General features: G+C 40.4%; 2 protein-coding genes across 6 annotated transcripts in view; one reads left to right on the top strand and one right to left on the bottom strand.

The window, feature by feature from the left end:
* Positions 1-22,308, bottom strand: part of SHC4 (SHC adaptor protein 4) — a 132,171-nt gene that overhangs the window by 33,920 nt on the left and 75,943 nt on the right. For all 5 annotated transcript variants that reach the window (XM_073800935.1, XM_073800937.1, XM_073800936.1 and 2 more), the window contains 4 exons: positions 16,632-16,685; positions 12,971-13,022; positions 2,989-3,112; positions 1,352-1,523 (listed from right to left, as the gene is read on the bottom strand). In XM_073800935.1, the coding sequence (XP_073657036.1) occupies positions 1,352-1,523; positions 2,989-3,112; positions 12,971-13,022; positions 16,632-16,685 (402 nt within the window). The remainder of the gene's footprint in view (positions 1-1,351; positions 1,524-2,988; positions 3,113-12,970; positions 13,023-16,631; positions 16,686-22,308) is intronic.
* EID1 (EP300 interacting inhibitor of differentiation 1) lies at positions 20,118-21,850 on the top strand. Its single transcript, XM_019929179.2, has 2 exons — positions 20,118-21,080; positions 21,621-21,850. The coding sequence occupies exon 1, from the start codon at positions 20,188-20,190 to the stop codon at positions 20,761-20,763; it is 576 nt and encodes a 191-aa protein (XP_019784738.1). The 5' UTR covers positions 20,118-20,187; the 3' UTR covers positions 20,764-21,080; positions 21,621-21,850.

Below are 22,308 nucleotides of genomic sequence, written 5' to 3' on the forward strand. Positions count from 1 at the left end.
ACAGGTGGCATGTCAGAGGAGAAACCAGGGCCAAGGGCAGAGCACTAGACAGGGATTCCATGGTGGTAAGGCTTGGGTTTGCAGGGGAGGGCATGCAAGAAAACAAGATATAAAAAGGAAAGATGTGGGCTTCCCTGGTGGTGCAGTGGTTGAGAATCCGCCTGCCGATGCAGGGGACACGGGATCGTGCCCCGGTCTGGGAAGATCCCACATGTCACAAAGCGGCTGGGCCTGTGAGCCATGGCCGCTAAGCCTGCGCGTCCAGAGCCTGTGCTCCGCAACGGGAGTGGACACAGCAGTGAGAGGCCCGCGTACCACAAAAAAAAAAAAAAAAAAAAAGGAAAGATGCCACTTACTTTGAAACACATCAAAAATCAGATGGATTGATGGGTGATAGCTAACAACATAGGATGACAGGGCAAATAGAGTAGAATTATAATTGTAGAATCTAGGTGGTGAGTATATGAGTGTTCATGTGTAATTCTTTCAACTTTTTTGTAAGTTTGAATATACTCAATAAAATGTTAGAAAACATGAAAAAAGAAAGAAAAGCAGCAACTAGAGATGCAGAATGAGAATGACATGACAAAAATGTTTAGAAGCTAACAGAAGAGGTCTAAAAAAAAAAGAGGCAGCCAACAGATATCACAGGCTATAGACAGATTCAGAATATTGAAGAAGGAAATAGATTTAACAATTAAACTGTTGGTGACCAAAAAAAAAGTTGGTGACCACTGTAAAAGAAATTTCTATCAAGTTGTCAAGCAGAGTTCAGATTTTGGAAGTGTAGTGTGGATGTGAATGCAGAAATACAGGCAGTGTTTTCTAGAAGTTTGTGGGTGAAAGGAAGGTGAGAGAGAGGTAGGACATTATTAGATGAGTTGGAGGAGTCCGAGTTTATTTGCAGACAGAAGCGAAAGAACAAGTAGACAGACAGAGAATAAAGACTGAGACAGAGGTTGATGGACAGAACAAGGGCACAGAGTTGGTAGGAGGGGATGGGATCAGGAGCTCAGGGAGAAGATTAGCCATGGAGACAGTAGCTAAGGAAGAGAACCAAGGAGAACACAGGAAGACTTGGAGATGCGGAAGGGTGAAGTTGAAAATAACATGTTGGACCGTCCTTGTCTTCCCAATGAAGTAAGATGTGAGGTCACTTGCTGAGGATGAGGTTGGGGGATTGGGAGTAAAAATTATTGAGTACAGGTTCCGACAATGATTCACTCTCTGGCTCTGTACTGAGGAAGATGATACCTTCTCTAAACTAGCATTTGGTAATCCTCAAATTAAGCTCTCAGTGGTAAGGACAGAAATGCATTGTTAGTTCTAATAGCATTAAAATGTTACTTACCAAATAGCACAACTTTTCACACCGTATGGGGCAGTAAGCCATTTGTTCTGTGGTTTGAACTTTGATCCGTACATCTGAAACACCACCTGCAGGTGGCTGCTTGCCCGGGATTTCATTGTAATACTCATGATCTTCTCTCTCCTCAGTATGGTCATCAACGTGCACCTCCTCACTGTAAGGGAAAAAAGAATCCCCAAGAGGCTGGGTGGGAATTCAAATGCTGTAGGGGATGTAGAGTGATCAGAACCATGCAAATCATCCTGAAAACATCTGGATGGAAGCAACCAGATGGCTGAATTGTTAGGTTTCTGTAGACAATTAAAGTGGGGTAAGCCAACAAAAAGTGCCAAGGGTGATGCTTTTGTGTCTCCTCTCAGTGATAAAATATATGCATACACATATATATATGAACTCCCTGAATGTCAGTTGTTTTTGTCAATCGGATAAAAGCACAAAGTTTTCCTGGATTTTTCCAGCACTCTTTCATTGTACCATTTTGGAAATGTTTTGCTCAAAGGAAATTTAAATATTGGGCAGTGGGCCTGGCCCAGTTTACTAAACCAAGATGAAAAAACTAGAAGGCTATGGCCAGCTAACTTGTCTGCACAAATCTGGAGTATATGAGATTCATAGAGAAATATTAGAACCATATGTGGCAAGTGGGGAGATTTGTGTAAACATGCATTGTTTTTAAAATTGAAACAGGGGAAAAAAAAAAAAAAAACAGATTTTTCTTCCAAATTGGAATTAGTAAAAGTTTCTTACGAGAAAGAATAAATCAAGTCCATTTGAATTGAGCTGATTCCACTGACAACCCACACAGTTTTGTTGGGTTCATTACATGTCAACAAGATAACAGCACTAAGAGGTAAGTGCTACCCTAGGAAAAATTCAACAACAAGGCCTGCTGGTAGCCCCTCCCCTTTGCTACCCTAGACCACCTCATACAGGGAGATCTCCAAACCCGGTGTCTGTTGATACACAAAATGACAAATTAGGGGGGTTCCAGAAATGCATTTAAAAGTGTCCAAATAGTTTATTTCTTGGGCGTGAATTCTGCAAGTCAGGGGCCTCACTGCATTCCACACATGGTGGAGTCTGACAGGCCTGAAAAGGGTTCAGCTTTCATTGTGGACTAGACAGAACAACCAGATCCCTGGGTCATGTCATGTTCTACCCCTGCCACAGTCCGGCTGGAGCTGATCTATTTGCACTGCAAATGAACAAACTAATAGGAATTCCTGCCACAGACACTTGATTCTTATTATTTTGCTCTTCTTTCTTAATTTTTTTAACTGATCTGCCAGGGATCTGGGGTTGAAACAAACCTAAGGAATTTGTTCATGCTCATTGTATGACATTACCTAATTAATTCATAGCTCTGTATACCATCAGAGAAACAGGGTCGACCCCTTCTCACTTTTCGTGTTTCCTCTAATTCTATTACAAAGCAAAAGGAAATACCTGAACAAATATGAATGGAAGAAAAATAGAAATGTCACTATTAGTTTGTACTGAAACTGTACTTATTTGTAAAAAAAAAATTAGTAAGTTCATTAGTCAATTTAAAATGCCATATTAATTTTAAAACGAAACAAAATATGATAAGTCAAATAATTATAGAACTCCTGGCTGACCTTTCAGAAGAAGTATTCAAAGAAGGATTTTTCAAATACTGTTTAAACCGGAGTTCAAAAGCCTGCCCTATGGTACTTATGACGTCTTGGGCCATTCCATTGCTGCATTCCAATATGTGGCAGGCTGCAAGAGGACATACAAAAAAATTACAATAAATTTTCAGTAAGAGAAGATTAGATAAGTTCAAAATACTTCCAGAACATGAACTGGTAATTGAGTAAAAGTAGGTTTACAAGCTCTCTTCAGCTCTGAAATGGCATACTTCATATTTCATATGCATCAAAGAGAAGAAACATTCATATTTGACAACTAAGTATCTCAAAACACTTATAAATTTTGGCCTGGAGGCAGGTATTTGGGGCCCACATTTTAATAAAGGCAGACTGATCGTGACTAATAATGTGACCCATGTTTAGTGTTCGCTCTAGAATTCAATACAGAAGATGCTTAGGGCAGCAACCTGACGGGAAGATGAGGTTTACAGCCTTGTCTTTGCATGGTACACTACAGATGACTGAGAAAGGGTAACTCTCTAAACCTCCCCCCACAAAACGGGGGATGAGCTACTGGTGAAGAGAGGGGCTTTAGAATACCCCCTCCTCTAGCCATCCCTTTTCCCTGTCATTGCTACTAGAAAGCGGTGATGGTATGGTAATCCCTGTCTTTGAAATCCTATTAAAGAACTATCTCCAGTAAACATCCAGACCAAGAGTCCATGAAGCTGACATTACTAGAAGATATTAAAAATTTTATTAGACACTTTCTTTGAAAAACAGTTACTGGAAAGGGCTAGTTATCACTAGCAAATTAAAGAAATAAATTGTGGAGGGGGCAGCTGACGGAACATCACAAACGAATTGGCACATCCGCTGCTGCTGCTTCTGTGTAAAAAACAGAGCTTGTGTTCAGGGACTATAAATTAATCTCTCCATCATATGGAATATCAGTTGCCTTCGTTAGAGTATGGTGTTGTGCTTAGGGCCTTACAATACAAAACCTGAATTGAATTTGAAGTTTCCTCAGGATGGCTTAGAAAAGAGTCGTAAGGATGACTTAAAGATATAGGCAATAAAGTCTCATGAGACATTTTTAAAACATATATTGGTTTGTATAGCCTGAAGAATTGAGAGATGAGGAAAAGCTTGATAATGGTTCAATATATACAAGAATGTTGTAAAAACTGTCAGCTATTCTCTGAGAATAGGAAAGGCTTAAGTGAGTACATAGCAAAATAGCTTAGATACCAGGGAAGCTGTGAAACAGTGGAACTGTGGAACCAACACTGGAACATTTTACTAAAAGGGATACCTGAGGAGAGGAGGATACCTGTCGTGATGGAATGATTTAACTGTGTTGACTTGGAAGCATGATTTTAGGCTCTGCCTTGTCTTGAAAAGGATTTTGTATTATTTAAAGTAAAAGAAAATTCATTCACTTCTAACTGAATTTGCAGAGCCTATAACAGTGGGTTAAGGTAGAACTTACAATGGTGTTTCCTAGCTTTATGCTGATATCATCTCAAGGAATCTCAGATAATTCTCATTTCAGAATTAGCTGAACATTTACTTAAAGAATTGATGTCTCTGAACTTTGGGAAGGAGTGTGTGTGTGTGTGTGTGTGCGCGCGTGTGTGTGCGTGCGTGCAGGGGGTGGCATCAGTAAATCAAACCATGCTAAGGTGTCCAATCTCCAAAAGGGTTAATTATCATTTCTTACAAGGCTGTCCCTTTAAAGAAGCAATTTAGATCCTGAAATAGACTTAGGAGCCAATTACAGTTTTGAAAACTCAATTAAGAATATCTATAAGTTAATATCCTTTTTACCAAAGGAAAATGTTTGGTCTGTCTTTAGACTGCCATTGTATATTGCCCCTTCTTTTTCTCTACACTAGCTTCACACAGTGACCAACACATAGAATGTGTTCTAAAAATATGTGATGAATGAATAATTCTGATTTTTCTAATCACACCCATAATTCTACTGTGAGAAACTGTCTTCAACGTTACCATTATGGGGCAGCATCTCACCACCAGTGAGTGGTACAGATGATTGCTTGGGACATTTGTGAAAAGGGTCTCCTCTTTCTTGGTCAGGCCTCATATCCTTAAGCCTACAAAGCGCCCTTGGAGATGTGTCCTCTGGTGGAGCTAAAACAGTTGTGTTACATTCTGAGAAGAAAAGGTAATTCACTTGAATTCTTTTCATCCATAAATTCCTGGTCCAATTAAAAATGAAGTCAAGACCAGGAATCATATCAAAATGGAAACAATTTTTGTAATTTTATTTTCTCTTAGGATCACGGAGATGTCTTGAGATAAAGATGGAAAAGATAACGAGAGAGGCAGGAAAAGGAAAGGAGGGAGGGAGGGAGGGAGGGAGGGAGGGAGGAAGACCAAAGTGTACCTCCCATGAGAGGGATGTGAGAACAAAGATGGCTGAAAAAACACTGTGAAAAGATTCAGATGCCAGTTCAAGTTCTAATTATGCCACAATCTGTGTGAATAAGGTACTCTATAGCAAGGTCTCACCTGCCAAGACAGGGCCCTGCGTGATCTCTGAATCCCTTCTTGCTTTATAGAAATCCTATCCTCCCTCAGTCGCAGTAGCTTAAACCCTCTGAGGTACAGGGCAAGGCACATGGGCACAGGAATGAATGAATCAACCCACCCACTAACTGTCCCCTACCACTTCTCATGTACTTCTAAAATGTTTATTTCTCTCAACTTTGCTGACTCTGACACTTGAGGTTTTTGTCCTGTTCCTGGGCTGATGCTACCAACACACTTTCTGCTTTGCTCTGGATGACCTTATTGCTGCCGTATTACTTTTTTGGGGGATTAAACAGGAAAAAAAAGAAAACACAGTGGTGCCTATCTCCATGAAAGAAACAACTGGACAAAAAGTCTGACCCTGTGCAGGTGTCCTGTGCAGCCTCACCAACTTCAGGGAACACACACATTTTGATGGTGCTCTCGTTGCCCCTCACATGCTGCTCTGTGAAAATGCTCTTTGTTCTTTTCTAGGTTGGTCATGAGCCAGAATAGGAACGGGTTTGCCCCCTTTCCCAGGGCTAGACCCATCTCCAAAAATTCAGGTAAGCACCAGCTTAGCCAGGAATTTCCCAATCTTTAGCTAATGGGAAGGAAGAAAGACAGCATATAAAAAGTCCCAATTCCCCAAGAAAGGATTTGACTTTCCAGTGATGTGATAATTTTGCATGGAGGCCTGAGCCTTGATCTCCGTATCTGGAATCAGAAACACACCTGGGTTCTTTTCATCCTGCCTTGTAGCCAGATAGACCTACAATTCTATTCTTAGTATCAGGTACTGTACTATATTAAGTAAGATTTAAAAGAATCTTGGATTCTTATTCTTCTGTCGTTTTCATGTGGTTTCCTAATTGGATAGTCATGGACAAGAGGCTGAAAACAATTCTTCAAGAATAACAGGCCCTTCTTTATTGTTTTATATTTAAATGGACCAGTTTTATTGTTTTCGTTGCTCGTTTGCTTGCTGCTTTTGGTTTTTATTAGAAAATTAGAAATTCAAGAGTGCAGCTTCTCAGATCAACCACCAGATGGTGCTGTGGGACTGAAGCGCGGAGCCTACCACCCCTTAGGAAGAAACCAGCCTGAAGAAGCTAGCCTGCAGTCCAGTCCATAGTTTCAGAATGTCACTAGGACCATAACGCATGTATTTTATAACCATAAATATACATAATTGGGTTAATTTAAATTGGTTTTACAGTGTTTTGTTTTGTTTTGGTTTGTTTTTGGTTTTTTTTTTTTTGCTTTCTTTTGGTTTTGGGTGTTTTTTTTGCTTTCTTCAGAGACTCAGGACCATGGCCTTCCTATATCCAGGTAGTTCAGGTAAACTGGGACCTCTTCACAGACTAGATTCAGAGAAGATATTTAAGCCTTTCGGGACTGTACACATTTGGAGTAAGAAGTGAAGAGATTTCCTCATTTACAGCAATTACAGGGGCAGGCTGTATTAGTCACTAGGTAAACTCAAAACACTCTTACTGGAACTTACCTTTTCTATAGAAAAGGCCTTTTATAGAATAAGGGGTTCACTGAAGAGTCCTAGCCAAGATGGAAAAAGTGGCAGCTTCCCTGCCTTGAATGCACTAATGCTATAAGTGAATCAAGCAGATGGGAGACAGTGGGAGCATTCAGGATTATTAGCATGAAGACTGGCTCCGCCCCAGCTCTCCTCATCCCCGAGGTCTGGCTCCTGCCTTGACCCATGCACTGACACACTGTGCTTCCCATGGTGACCAGTGGCCTGTCAACTGCTGGACTGAATGGCATTTTCTACCTCCATTGCCCTTAACTCTTCTTCAGTCTGAGACATTCCCAGGTTCTTCTCCCAGAGAAACTGCTCTTCGTGCATCTTAGCGGATACTCATCTCTTGGTCTTCTCCCACTCTCTGAGACCCTCAGTCTTCTTCTTTCTGGGTTCTTCCTTCAGTGATCTAGCTCACCCTTAGGGCTAAGAAGCTGCAGCTTTTCCAAACCTGCACCAGAAGGCCTGTCTCTCCTCAGGCCCCACAAACCTCTGGGCGTCTCCTTTCTACTGAACATTTTCCCCTGGATGAACCAAACTCACCAGCTAAGTTTATAACATTGTCTTTCTGATTTCACTGTTTTTTGTATTTATTCAAGGATTCAGAACATTCTTTTCTTTTTACTAATGTAATAAATATTCATTATAGTAGTTTTAGAAAACAGAAAGACTCTAGGAAATAAAAATTACATAAGTCTCACTATCCAGGAATAACTACATACTATTAACATTTTGGCATGTGTCTTTCCAGTCTTTTCCTCTTTTACATCTTTATTGGAGTATAACTGCTTTACAGTGTTCTGTTAGTTTCTGCTGTATAATAAAGTGAATCGGCTCTATGTATACACATATCCCCATATCCCCTCCCTCTTGAGCCACCCTCCCACCCTCCCTATCCCACCCCTCTAGGTGGTCACGAAGCACCGAGCTGATCTCCCCGTGCTATACGGAGCTGCTTCTCACTAGCTATCTGTTTTACATTTGGTAGTGTACATATGTCCATGCCACTCTCTCACTTCATCCCAGCTTCCCCTTCCCCTTCCCCCACCTCTGTCCTCAAGTCTGTTTCTCTACGTCTGTGTCTTTATTCCTGTTCTGCCCCTAGGTTCAACAGAACCATTTTTTTTTTTAGATTCCATATATATGTGTTAGCATACGGTATTTGTTTTTCTCTTTCTGACTTACTTCACTCTGTATGACAGACTCTAGGTCCGTCCACCTCACTACAAATAACTCAATTTTGTTTCTTTTTATGGCTGAGTAATATTCCGTTGTATATATGTGCCACATCTTGTCTTTCCTATCTTTTTTCCAAAAAATTACCTGGAATCATACCATACACATTGTTTCATAATCTGCTTTTTGTACTCAATAACATTAATTGCTGCATGGTAGTACAGTCTATGGATTCATTTAAATAACTTGCTAGTTATGAATACTGAATTTTCTTTTTCCTATTGTATCAATAACATATGACAGTGATCTTTACTGCTTAATCTTTGTGCATGGCTTATTTCCTTAGAAGTGAAGTTGCTGGTTCAAAAGTGTTTACCTTTTTTAAAGTTTGATGCAAATTGTCAGTTTGCTCTCTGAAACATTTGGATCTGCAGTGTTCAAGAGAGTTACTACTACTCTAAATCACGTTTTACCTTTTATCAAAGACAAAGTATGATATCTAATTATAATTTGTGTTTCTTTGATTACTAGTAAGGTTAAAGTTGCTTTTTGCTTTTTTTTTTTATGTTTCTTGGTGCCTTGTAATCTTCTTTGGTAAATGTGTGCTCCAGACCTGGAGTCGGTCCAGGTACTTACTGGCTGGGTGAGCTTAGTAAAACCATCTTTTCTCAATTCCAGAGTTTGCTTCTACAAAAAATGAGTAACATTAATACCTACCTCATAGGATTGTTGTGAGGTTGAAATGAGACCATGCAGACTAAATACTCTTGATAATGCCTGGCATGTGGTGAGCACGCAGTAAGTAACTTTCTTGTTCTTATTTCTCTATTGGATTGCTTTTCCTATTTGTAAAAATCCCTGTTTCTTTAGTGCACACCACTTCAAATCGCTCAGGACAATAATAATAATGGCTATCATTTATAGCATACTTATAATGAGCCAGGCACTGAGAGATTTGCATTGCATATAATATCTCATTAAATCCTCAGGATCATCTGATTTCTATTTTTTTTTTTTATCAATGCTCGTAGCTAAATAGCTCCCAAGTACTATTAGTTCACAATTTTGTCCAGACCGTCCCTTCTTCCCCCAGTGCAGTTTAAAGCATCATCACCCCTGCCCAGGACCAATGAGACGTCCTCCAAATTGGACTCTACAATTCCAGACTGCTTTCCTGCCCTCCAGTATCACCTTTACAGATACAAAGGCCAGAAAAATTATCATTTTTTAATTTCAGTAGAATGGCAGAAGCCAGGATAATTTTTTATAAAGCTCAAAATCTTCAACAGCTCCCAGTGACCTTTTGGCTGGCATTCAAAGCCTCCACAATCTCCCTACCTTTTCAGCCATGGCTCCCCTACTTCTACTCTTTGCTTTCCCTGCAATCCCACCTTTACCCACCATCCAAACCCACAGCCCCAAGCACTCACTGCACAGCTCTTCCACCTGCGCCTTTATTCACTTATTGCACAAAGCCTACCTGGGCACCTGCCAGGCTCCAGGCACTATTCCCTATGCTCCCCTACTTCTCCTGCACACCCTACAGCTTCTGTTTCTCTCCCCCGTGATGATGAGCCCATGGTGGCCAGGAATTATTTTTCTCCCACAACAATTACCTCAGCCCGTTGTAAATTAGTATGTAATTAATAATTATTTGTGGACTCAAGAGCTGTGTTGGTACTTTTGTACAGAAATTAAAGTCCAGAGGCTCAGGTGAGGGGGAAGGATTTAACACTAGAGGGATGTGCAAGCAGTGGGTATGCTGTGAACAGAGTGGCTTCTCGCAGAAGGCTTCCCAACCAAGATAAACAAGAGAAGGGGTGAGGGGACAAGAAAAGGAGTGATGAGGAGATACTGACTTTTTTGCCCAAGAAAATCACCGTAGATTTCTAAGTCATCTAGCTACTCAACAGAACTGGTTCCCTAAAGAAGAAAGATGAGAAGAGACTGTAAAGGAAATGATGCTTTCCCCGTATTACCTCAGTTACTCCTCCCAATAACACCAGCAACTAGATGTTATTTCTCCCACTTAAAGAAACTGAGGTTCAGGACGTGAAACAGCTTGGCTGAGGCCTGTGGTGAGATGGGGGAAGAATTATGATTCCCACCCAGACTGTCTGACTCCAGCACCTTTCCTACTTCCTATACACGGGCTGGGGACTAAAAAAAGAAAACAATGAAACCTCTATTTGAACCATTTCTGAATCTATTCTCAACTCTCAAATCCCATCCATGAGCTCAGTCAATAGTTCTCATAAATGCCTTTGCAGAATCCCCAGACCGGGATCCCCGTGGATCCCCTTCTAGCAACTCAGCTCTGATGAACTACTCGGACACCAGAACAGGAGATTTCAAAGTGAACAAGTTATGGAATTTAAGAAAAAAAAATGTCATGAAGAACCTAGGGGTAAGACAGGAATAAAGACACAGACCTACTAGAGAATGGACTTGAGGATATGGGGAAGGGGAAGGGGAAGCTGTGACAAAGCGAGAGAGAGGCATGGACATATATACACTACCAAATGTAAGGTAGATAGCTAGTGGGAAGCAGCTGCATAGCACAGGGAGATCAGCTCGGTGCTTTGTGACCGCCTGGAGGGGTGGGATAGGGAGGGTGGGAGGGAGGGAGACGCAAGAGGGAAGAGATATGGGAACATATGTATATGTATAACTGATTCACTTTGTTATAAAGCAGAAACTAACACACCATTGTAAAGCAATTATACTCCAATAAAGATGTAAAAAAAAAAAAGTGAACAAGTTGCATCGTATTTGCTCTGCCTCTCGTATTTCACTTAAGCAAGCAGGGAGATTTGCAAGCATGTGGACCCTGCTCACCATTAGCCTCAGCAAGGAGCAGAATCTTTGAACGCCTGCTGTTAACTGAAGAGCAATGACATGCCTGAGATATTCAGTGACTGATGGAAAAGTTACTAAACATCTGGATTTCCTGATCTATTTGCTCTTCCTTTCATCCTGCCCTTTTCAGGTTGAGAGAAAGGGCTTTGTTGTTCAGAGACCTTCCCAAAAATAGCATACTTTTATTCTTTAGGGAAGCTCAGGCCTGATTAAAAGAGGTTGCTCTTCTGGTATCCTTTGTTGTGTTCTGTTCCTACTCCCTCCCGCCGTTTCCCCTTCACTAGTTCCTGTCTCTTCTATCTACTCTTTGAGCAATATCCGTTCTTTATTATGTAGTTTAGAGTCTATTTTAATGCAGTATTGCACAGTATTTATCACCTGTTCCTTCTTTCCATCTCATCGAGCCATGTTCTCTTGGCCTGCATTTACTGAGAATCTACTCTGTGCCAGGTCCTATGCCGGCAGCTGGTCCTCATAATTTCATTTCTGACAATCAGGATAGCTTCCAGATTGACCTCCCTCCCTCCCTGAATCCATCTACTGCATCCTGCTGCCAAACCAACCTTCCTAAATCTCTGTTTTATAAACAGCCTTCTCCACCCTTTGGCCCATAGGAATAAGTTCCTACTTATTAGCTGTCTCCTATCTGCCCTCTAGATGCCCTTTTGACTTTTTTCTCCTCCAAACACAATCTGCATTCTAGTGTTTTATTCACCTGTCCCCAGTATGCCACGCACATTTCCGCCTCTGTGTCTTTAGAGCTCTTTGAATTTCCAAATTCCACTCCATGTGTACTTAATAAATGTTTGGGGGGCAAACTCCACCCCTGCGGTGACAGGGGATGCTGCTCAATTCATAGGCTCTAATTAAGGAGGAGAAGCAACCTAACACTCATCCCTATGAGGAGTCTGAATGTCCCAGAGTTAGGAATGAGAAGCAACGCTCTGCATGTCTGTCTGCAGAGGCTCAATGGCCTAACTTCAGGCCCCTGATCCAAAGTGTGGCTGGAAGGTGAGTTTCTTAGGTAACCTTGCCAAATCCTGGGATAAGACAACTAATCAACTCACTCTTCCATTCGCTCAGTCATTCAACAAAAATAGTTACGGAACATCACCTATGTGCAAGGCATTGTGACGAGTGCTTGGGAAACAATGGTGAGTAAGATAAACAGGTTCCTGCCCTCCAGGAGCTTTCAGTAGAAAGGAAAGACACTAAACGCATAAACAAGGGAGTAAATAAAATAACAAAAGTGTGGGATGACTGTCAACAGAAGAGAAATAAAGTATTATGACACAGCAGAGTGGCACATACTACTGGAGATGGTGGTATATGAGTCAGAGAAGGTCTCTCTGAAGAAGAGACATTTAAACTGAGATCCAAAAGATGAGAAAATGCCAGACAGAGTGACATGCCAGGCTCCTGAACGGCAAGTGCACAGGCTCAATGCATATAAACACACACACACACACACACACACACACACACACACACTCGCCAAGGCCACTGCAGGCCAATGACGTCACTGGTTTCTGTCTCAAGGGTAACTCATTTGTCTGCTGGGGATGTGGCAGCCAGCCCCGTCTATTATAACCAAAACAGCTTCTCTTTCGCTTATACAAATAGATGATAAGCCTTTTGGTGTATGGGATGTAAATGGCTCAAATGACTGGTGGGATTTAAATCCCACCTATATATTTTTTCTACTTTGCTCTGGTAGCAGGGCTATTTATTTCAAACTCAGAGTTACTTAATATTTCTAGACCCCAGTATAGCATTCTAGTGACTCTCATCACTTTGCATATTGAAAATAATTGCTTGTTACTTTTTAAAGTTGGTATATACCAGCTCTTAAGAAAATCTAGAAGTTGCTTTCCATACCTCGTTGATTAACTGGATCTTTAGCTACGTAGGCAACATAGTCTGTAGTATCCTATAAAAAAGGGAAAATGATTGCATTTAAAATGAATGCATTGTTACTGTTGAATGATAAGAGTACATTTAGGATATGATACTCAGGCAAGGACCGATACTAAGGTTTCTGTTTAAAGAGCAAAGGAAAGCCATCCTAGGAGGGAACATAAACAAATATACACTATATATTTAGCAACTGTGTGTGGAGTCCACATTCTCTGTCCCTTGGGGAGAGAATTTGAAGATTAAAAATTTAGAGGCAGACCATGCCACTAAGAACAAAAGAGAATGCAGTAGGAAATATGTTAGGACAAACATTCACAAAAAAATGGTTAGGAACTATAACTCTCCTGTGTTGAAAGTTGAAATACCAGGGGTTACGCAGTCACAAAGGTGTCACAGACTAGGATGTGACACCATGATTTCCCTGCTGTCCAAACAGATACCACATACATCAGAAAATAAGTTGATTAAAGAGACATGGGTTTTATGGTTGTTAGCTTGCCTGTGTGCAGTGCAACTTAGGGAATAAGAGGGCAAAAATACAAGGCACTTATTTGATCAATATATAGAAAGGAGAGATCATTTTTGAGAAAGAGAACCCATGAAAAACCTAAGGAGTTCAAAAAGAGATGTGTTGCAAACTAGTGCTTACTAGTGGAGGAGGGGCAGGTGGGCAATACAGGGGTCAGATACAGGGGGAATACAGGGGGAATAGAGCCAATATTTTGTAGTAAGTGTAAATGGACTTTACCTTTAAAAATTGTATAAAAATAAAAAACTTTAAAAGAAAGATAATAGCACCATTTAAACTTATGTTAAAAAAAGAGATGTTGCTGGCTTTGGAAGAACAAATAAACAAAAAGCTACTTGGTGATTCTGACTTTTATTGAAAACAGTATGCTGATGAATGAGATTTTAATAATTAAAGATGCTTTTTGTTATCTCAGTTCTCAGGGAAAAAAAATACACACAATGCCATTTGCAGATTGGAAGTATGACTCTCTAGAGGAAAGATGCAGTCAACTGGCAGGAAATAAAAGTCCATGTTTGTAATACCCTCAAGGACAATCACTTAATAACCCACAATGAATCATACAGGAAACGGATCTCAGGGCCAGCATAACTTGCCTTCAGTTATTTTAAAAAATAACACACACCTAAGTAAATCTCTCTTATGCAAAAAGACAAAAAGATTTGAAATATCTTATAAATAAATAAGGTCATATCTATGAGCTTTACATTATATAATTTAGAAGCAAAGCCACAATTGCCAGGGGCTTGGCTGCTCATTTTAAAGTTGAAGAGGTGGCATGATGCTAGCAATGTTGTCTGCTATATTAGTTGATGGGAAAGAGGTCATGGGGCCTCTCCAGACCTCAGTTTCCTCATCTTCAAAAGAGTCTCCAACATTCTCACAGTCCTAAAATTCTATAACTGTAAATATCTAGGAGAATTTAAAGGATGTTAAAAGTAAAGCACAAATAGTGGGGGGGAAATCTAAGAAATATATTTAATTTTGACATACTCATAATGCATTCTTGAGATGAAAAAAGCATATACAGACACAGAAGCATTACCAAGAACTGCCTTCAGGGCTGAAAGAAGGAAGACAAGTAAACTGTTTATGAGACGAGAGTAAAAGTGAGGGTGAGCAGCGTGGAGAGGTGAGAGGAACACCCAGTATTTTTGAAACTCTGGAGGGACAATGGTAGAAAGAATGGGTACTACATTGGGCCACGGAGACCTCTGGTTGCCTACCCCTTGGACCGTTATCTGATGTGAAGCTGTAAATTATCTCAGTGAGTGTCCTAAGAAAATACAGACATGTGTTAGCAACAGTGGTGACAGTTATCACTCCGTGCCAGGCACTGCACTAGCAGTTTACATGCACCATTCCACTTAATTCTCACAGCACTTGAGGCAAGGGTGATCATTCCCCATTTTACAGATGAGGACCCTGAAGCTTAGAGTCTAAATAAGTCAAGTCTTACTTGACTCCAGAGCCTGGCACTCCACCATTCTGCCTCCCTGACCTGAGGGTAGAACTTCACTCGGGGGACCTCTAATGCCAAGGCTTCTGGTCACTCCAGTTTTCTATTTAAAACCAGCAGGATTTCTCTCCAGCTGCAGAGAGCACAAGGGTGCCACTCAATTCAGTAGGTACAAACTCTCCCACAGTGGCTACAATTCTTTCCTGTTTTTCTTTGTAGGGGCAGTGCTTTGGTTGGTCAAAAGAAATAAAGAACTGAAGGCACAAAAAGACAGTCTAAAAAGAATCAGGATTCTGGAGAACTATGGTAGACACCATGCAGGGCATGCCTAGGGTAAAATAAAGATTTTCATACCAATTCTAAAATGACAGCAACCATTGAAACTTGAAAAGGAAAATTTAGGGCAAACAGCAACAATTATTTTTCACACTACTCTTATAGAACTCATTACTTTAAATTGCTTAAGGAAAGTATTCGAGTTCCTTCATGGATGGCTGAGTTATAATGGGTTAGGAAGAGAAGTAACAGACAATGTGGGCCTTTTCGGACTGGCAGTCAACCCTCTCTGCTACCAAACACGTCCTTGGAGTCGCTGTTGAAGCCAGATTACAAGGCCGGATGGAGGGCGGATATAGAGGACCTGGGGATATGGAGGGCCCACAGTAAGTCATATGAAGATTTTTGACTTGGTGGAAGATTGGGGCCTCTAATCCCTGCATTGTTCAAGGGTCAACTCTATATTTCAAGGTACAAGAAAAATGTCACAATGTCACAGAGGAGCAAAACCCTCCTCCTCCTCCCTCAGTTTAAACAGATTTGTTTCTTGGTCAGTCACAGGCTTCCTAGCTTCAATGACCCTCCCCTTCTGCTCTGGTCCACAGCGGATGCAGTTGGAGGTCAGGGAATGACCCTCCACTCTGCAAAGAAGGCTTGGAGGGACAGCACTGACTCAGTCCCGCACAATTCATGGGAAATGAGCATCACATGGCCTCTTGGTAGGGAGGAACTGCAAGTTTTCTCTCCCCAGCTCAGCGTTCCCTCCATGAGTTTCTGCAAACCTAGTTGCTCGTTTCGGATTAGATTTAGTTGCCCTGGTTGACGGCCAGAATGGCAAATAGGCTTCCCCTCGTATACCAAATCCAGCTGATGAGTAGGATCTGCCTGGAACTCTGCGTTGCAAAAAATTCTGAGGGAGGACCGGCAAAACACATATGACATGCTTGTTTTTTATGAACTGGATATTATCTACAAGAAGCTTCTCAGATAATAACACAATGGAGTATTATAAATTCATCTACTAATCCAAATACTTAAAAAAAAATCAGTGACAGGAAATACTCTGTCAAAACCAAATTTTTGATTACCAGCTACAGGTGGCTATTCACAAACTGTAATGAGATATTTGGAAACGACAGGTAGTGGCTAATATGCTTTACATGGAAGTTCTTTTAACTCTTATAAAAAGAATTTTTTTTTTTTTTTTTTTTTTTTTTTTTTTGCGGTACGCGGGCCTCCCACAGCTGAGGCCCCTCCCGCCGCGGAGCACAGGCTCCGGACGCGCAGGCCCAGCGGCCAACGGCCCACGGGCCCAGCCGCTCCGCGGCACAAAAGAACTTTTATGAATTCATACTTACCGGATCCCCTCCAGAAGCAAATGAAATAGACTGCATATGATGATTTGCAATAATCTGGAAAACATAAACAAATTAAACATGTATAATGCTAGAAACTAATTATACCTAGTTACTACATACCATCTAACAGTAACGTACATACATTGGCTTGTTTTGCTTTTACCTGCTCGGCATGCCTTGGGAAACCACTCCACCCACTTTCTATAATAATCTCACTTACACCATGAGGTTCAGGTGGGTTTGAGACGCCCATCTCACTACCCCTCTCCTTGCATCTGGATACATGATCCATGCCTAGCCAATCACAAAACACCATCCCGCTGGATACAGCAAAGTCAATCAACATCTTTGGGGAGGAACTGAGATGAATAATAGAATGCATCTCTCCCTGCCATTTAAGACCTTAGTATAAGCTCAAAGCTTCTAGGAGCCATCTTTTGCTGCCATGTGGGAAAAGCCTGCTGGAAAATGAAGCTTTCCCTCTGGAGAAAAGTCAGAGCTGAGAGTTAAAAACAGTCAAAAGTCAGGGGATAATGTGTGTTTCATCAGTTCAACCAATACATTCCCCCCATCCCTTTATGTTTTTATGTATTTTTTCTATTTTATTTATTTAATTTTATATAAGTTAGTTTGAATTGAGTTTCAGTCATCTGCCAACCAAAAGTATTCTTACTAAGGCACTAATATTAAGACTTTCGATATGAAGTAAGACTATTCAAGTGAACTGCGTTAGTTAGCCAAGAAGATTGTCTCTTTTACTTGAGATTCTAGGCTTGCTTATTTGGAAACCACAGTGTAATGACCAACTTGCAGAGATGTATTTGTCATACTGTTTCAAGGGTTCATTAAAACAACGATGCACCAGTTGGCTAATCCTGTCTTCAGATTTGCTTAACAGAATCTACTGAAGCTGCTTACATATGATGACCAAGAAATCCTACTCTTAGATGTATATCCAAAAGAACTGTGTAAATACGTACACCAAAAGATCTTCTCAATAAGGATAATCACTGCCCTGTTCACAACAGCCCCAAATTGGAAACAATCCCAATAATGATCATTGTGGTATTCAAACAAGGGGCTACTACATAGCAACAATATATTTCTTGGGCAAAAAGAAGCCTGTCACAAAGATTGTACACTGCACAGTTGAATTTATATCAAGTTCAAAAGCAGGCAAAAGTATTTTATTCTGTTTGCGGTCAGCATAGTGGTGACTTTTGGTGCAAAGGAAGAGAAAGCAAGTGGTTTTCTAGAATCTTGCAAATGGTGTTCCTTGATCTGGGTAGTGGTTATACAAACATGTTCATTTTGTGATAATCAAGCTATACACTTATGATTTGTGCACTACTCTATATTTATGTTTTCTATATTTATGTTTCAGTTTAAAATGATTACTAAAACCAAAATCAATACACAGATTTCAATGTCATTCCCATGTATCAGCAATAGCCACTTTGACACTGCATGGGGGAGAGGGGGAAGGTACATTTTACAAGAGAACCTAAGTATAAAACTAATAAGAATCACATAAGACTTTTTGGAAAACTTCATTGAAGGGTACAAATAAGACCTGAACAAGTAGAAAGACATATATCACCTTTATGGATGAGAAGACAATACCATAAAGATGTCAATTCTCCCCCAACTTAATCTATAAATTCCATGCAATTCCAATAAAAATTCCACCAATGCCATTCAGGGAACTTTTCAAACTACTTCTAAAATTCACATTGTAAGAATAAATGTGCAAGAAGAGCTAAGGCAATTTTTTTAAAGGACAAAGAGACAAGATTTTCCTTATTATTAAGACATATTATAAAACTATAGAAATTCATTAGACTACAAAGTCTAAAATCAGATTGACACTTTTGTGGTCTTTTAGTCTATGATAGATGTGGCACCAAATAGCAGACAAAAGGACAAGTGATTAAATTAGCGGAGGTACCTGAATTAGCTACATATATGAAAAAATATATAAATAAATCCTGTCCTCATGCTATTTATAAATAAATGTTTGATCCATAAAAGATCTATACAAACATTAGAAGACAGATAAAAGATTATGCTTATGATTTCTGAGATAGGTAAATCCATCTTAATAGAAAGAAAAAGACAGGAAAGAAACCCTTAGATTTGATTGCATGAAAACCCATTTTTAAACTTTTGTATAAGACCCCCAAAACAAGAAACAAGAGGGAGAATATATTTGTAACATGTGAAACAAAGTATTCATATACAGAGTTTATAAGAAATTCCTATATCAATAAGAAAAAGAAATAAACCCAAAATAAGACCATTTAATTTTCAGAGGTAATACTGATAGAAATGTTCAATAAACATATTGAAAGATAATCTCCAATAAATTAAGGCTATAAAAAATAAAACAAGACGGCATTAAATGGATAAAATTGTTAAAGTTCAACAAAATCATGTCTGGTAACGGTGTGGATATTCTCAGACACCGCTGGCTAGAGCTTAAATTTGTACAGCAACTTTGAGAGCAATTTGACATTCACTAAAAACCAAAGTATGCATACCCCAAAATTCCACCTTTGCACTTCTAGGTTTTTATTCTAGAAAACTACTGGCACATGTGGATGTTCAATTACGCATAGTTTATAATATCAAAATATAGAAAGTTATTTGTGCATAGTTAGGTCAACTACAGTATAGCTATACAAATAGAATAGTATGAAAAAATATATGTCTATGTATACTAACAGGTAAATCTTCAAGACATTGATGAGGGTTTTTTGTTTGTTTGCTTATTTTGTCAGTTGAAGACAATTATGTAAGACACGTAAAAAAAATAAGATTTTTTTTCCACGAGGACATAAAGATTCATGTAAACGTAAAGAAAAAGGGTTTAAAGAATACACACCAAACTGGTAACAGTGTACCTTTATCTCCTGCGAAATGCAATGGGACTATGTATTTCTTGTCTGTTTTTTTAAAGAACACCGATAATATGCTTATTTGTGAATTTAACTTTTTTTAAAATGAGAAAAACAGGAGAGATGAATGGATAAATTCTAAATATGTTGATCTGCGGTTGAGAACTTCGTGTGGTTTGGAACTGCGGATTTAGCGGTCATTAGCGCACAGATAAAAGACAGATAAAACCGTGGAAGAGACGCGACTGCCTGGGGATGGGGGATAGAATAGGCGCAGAAAGAGGGAGAGAAAGGAGGGGGGCGATGAGGGAGGAGGAGTACGGGGTCTTACAGAGCCATGTATTTCCAAGCTTATCGCATCATAAGCAGCAGAACGGTTAGGTAAGGCAGTGGCCAAGCAATGCTCTTGCACGTACAGCATCTAGGTCTGAAGTTCGAACGCACGGAAAGCCGACCACCGAGCCCCGGGAAGATTCCCGGGGTGGAACTGCCAGCTGCCGGCCCCCAAACAGCCCTCCGAGAGGTAGGCGGTGTCTGGGGGTCGCGCACACGCACAAGGTCACGCAAGCGCACGGTGCTTGCGCAAGCGCACAACCGCACGGCCGCGTAGCTCCGATCTTGCCGAAAACGCCTTGCGGGGAGGTTGAGCCGCTTGCACAATGTCTGAAATGAACGAGCTGTCCGAGCTCTATGAGGAAAGCAATGACCTGCAGATGGATGTGATGCCTGGCGAGAGTGACCTTCCGCAGATGGAGGTAGGCGGCGGGAGCCGGGAGCCATCCCTGAACCCCTCCCGCGCCGGGGCCCAGCCACAGCTGGAGGAGGAAGGCCCGATGGAGGAGGAGGCCGCCCAGCCAATGGCGGAGCCGCTGGGGCAGCGAGGCCTCGCTAGCCGGCCCGGCCCTGGGGAGCAGCCAGGCCAGATCGCGGGCCCTGATTTCGAGAGCGAGGACGAGGGCGAGGAATTCGATGACTGGGAGGACGACTACGACTATCCGGAAGAGGAGCAGCTGAGTGGTGCAGGCTACAGAGTATCAGCGGCCCTTGAAGAAGCCAACAAGATGTTTTTGAGAACCTCCAGAGCAAGAGAAGCAGCTCTGGATGGCGGGTTTCAGATGCATTATGAGAAGACCCCGTTTGATCAGTTGGCTTTTATCGAAGAGCTTTTTTCACTCATGGTTGTCAATCGTCTGACCGAAGAGCTCGGCTGTGATGAGATTATTGATAGAGAGTAGTTAAACGCTGTGAAGAGAGGAGGAAACTACTTGAGGAGAGACCTGGCATTCCACTGTCTCTTGGGTTCATTCCAAATAGTTCCGTGCCAATGAAAAACTTGGTCTTCAAAAAAAAAGATTTTTTTTTTTTGTAGAATAAGGTAGCGACTGCACAGTTATGAAAAAGGAAATTGTTAAAGAAAAAGGATCTAAATACTGTTGAAACCTGTTTTCAAGAATGTCCTGAAACATTTATGGCTTTGACTTTGTTATTGATCCAGATTAATTTCCTTGCATTGAGGAAAATATATGTTCCTGTAAGGGATGGCTTTGCAAGAGTAAGTCATGACCAAGACAGACTGCCAGTACAAGAGCCCACTGATATTAATTATATGCGAAAAAGTAACTAATTTATCCAGCTTAGGACATGAGATGTTTTTTGAGTTATTTGGACTGAAAGCATATCGAGAAAACTGTCAGGTTCCATTTTGTGATCTGTCCAAGCCGTGGTTATCAAAAGCTAAATTTTTAGTGTAAAATAAATCGAGTATTCTTCAGTATCCCGAAAGGATAATCAAACCCCAAAAGAAATATGTATCATGTGTGCTATATCTTAAAATGTGTTTCCAAGAGCATCTGAGATTTTGTTTGTACATGTATCTTGATCATTTTTAAAGCTACTGTAACCTTTAATTCAAGAAAATTCATTGTCTTGGACATTTTTAAAAGTCAAAAATTAAGATGTCCTTAATAATTAAGTTTCAAATGTAGACATTAATGTGTATGTGAAAATACAAAGAAAACACACTATTTCTAACATCCGTATATACTAGAGAAATATTGTGTTTTACTTGCTCTCTGTTTTTCATTTTTTACAGGCAAAAGACTCTGGTTGAACTTCATAATGTAAGAACTGTTAAGTGAAAATTGTCCAGTAAAAGGAAAGCCCTACACCTAAAAAAGACTTCATGAACAACCCTTAAAGGTTTTAAACCTGCCCAGAAATCCACCTCGGTATCTGAAGTTTCCCTCTGTCTCCTCCTCTAATTAAGCTTGTTAGTGGTTATGCACCAGCATTGGGGATAATAAAAATTTCTTGTTCTGTGTATTTTGTTTGGCTAATGGTATTGCATACATACTTTCTCTAATACTACTTTTTATTGTGTTATATTGGTTTTATTGTATGATTGCAATCACCTTATGATTTAAACTTAATGACTATAAGGGAACGTGCTCCAGCTTCAAATACCGGATTACAAATTAATTGGTGGAAATTAAACTTAGTAAATTCCTATAAGAGAATTTGCCAACATGGGAAAATCTGCCAAATCAATAAGGATGTTACTGTGGTTCTTAAGATGTTGATGTTCTCTGTGAATAATAATTAGTCAGGAGGCTGTGCCCAGTAAAACTGAATATACCAACAGGTCTTAGGATCAGCAAAAAGGTACCAGATGTTTTTGCTCCATTATGGCAGTAAAGGACACATCCAATACAGCAGGACAACTTGGAGCCTTATTTATGTTAACAGTCATCCTGGCTTTTAGCGAGGGGGGGTTCTTTTCT

Source organism: Tursiops truncatus, chromosome 2 (assembly GCF_011762595.2).
Source record: "Tursiops truncatus isolate mTurTru1 chromosome 2, mTurTru1.mat.Y, whole genome shotgun sequence".
Lineage (NCBI taxonomy): Eukaryota > Metazoa > Chordata > Mammalia > Artiodactyla > Delphinidae > Tursiops > Tursiops truncatus.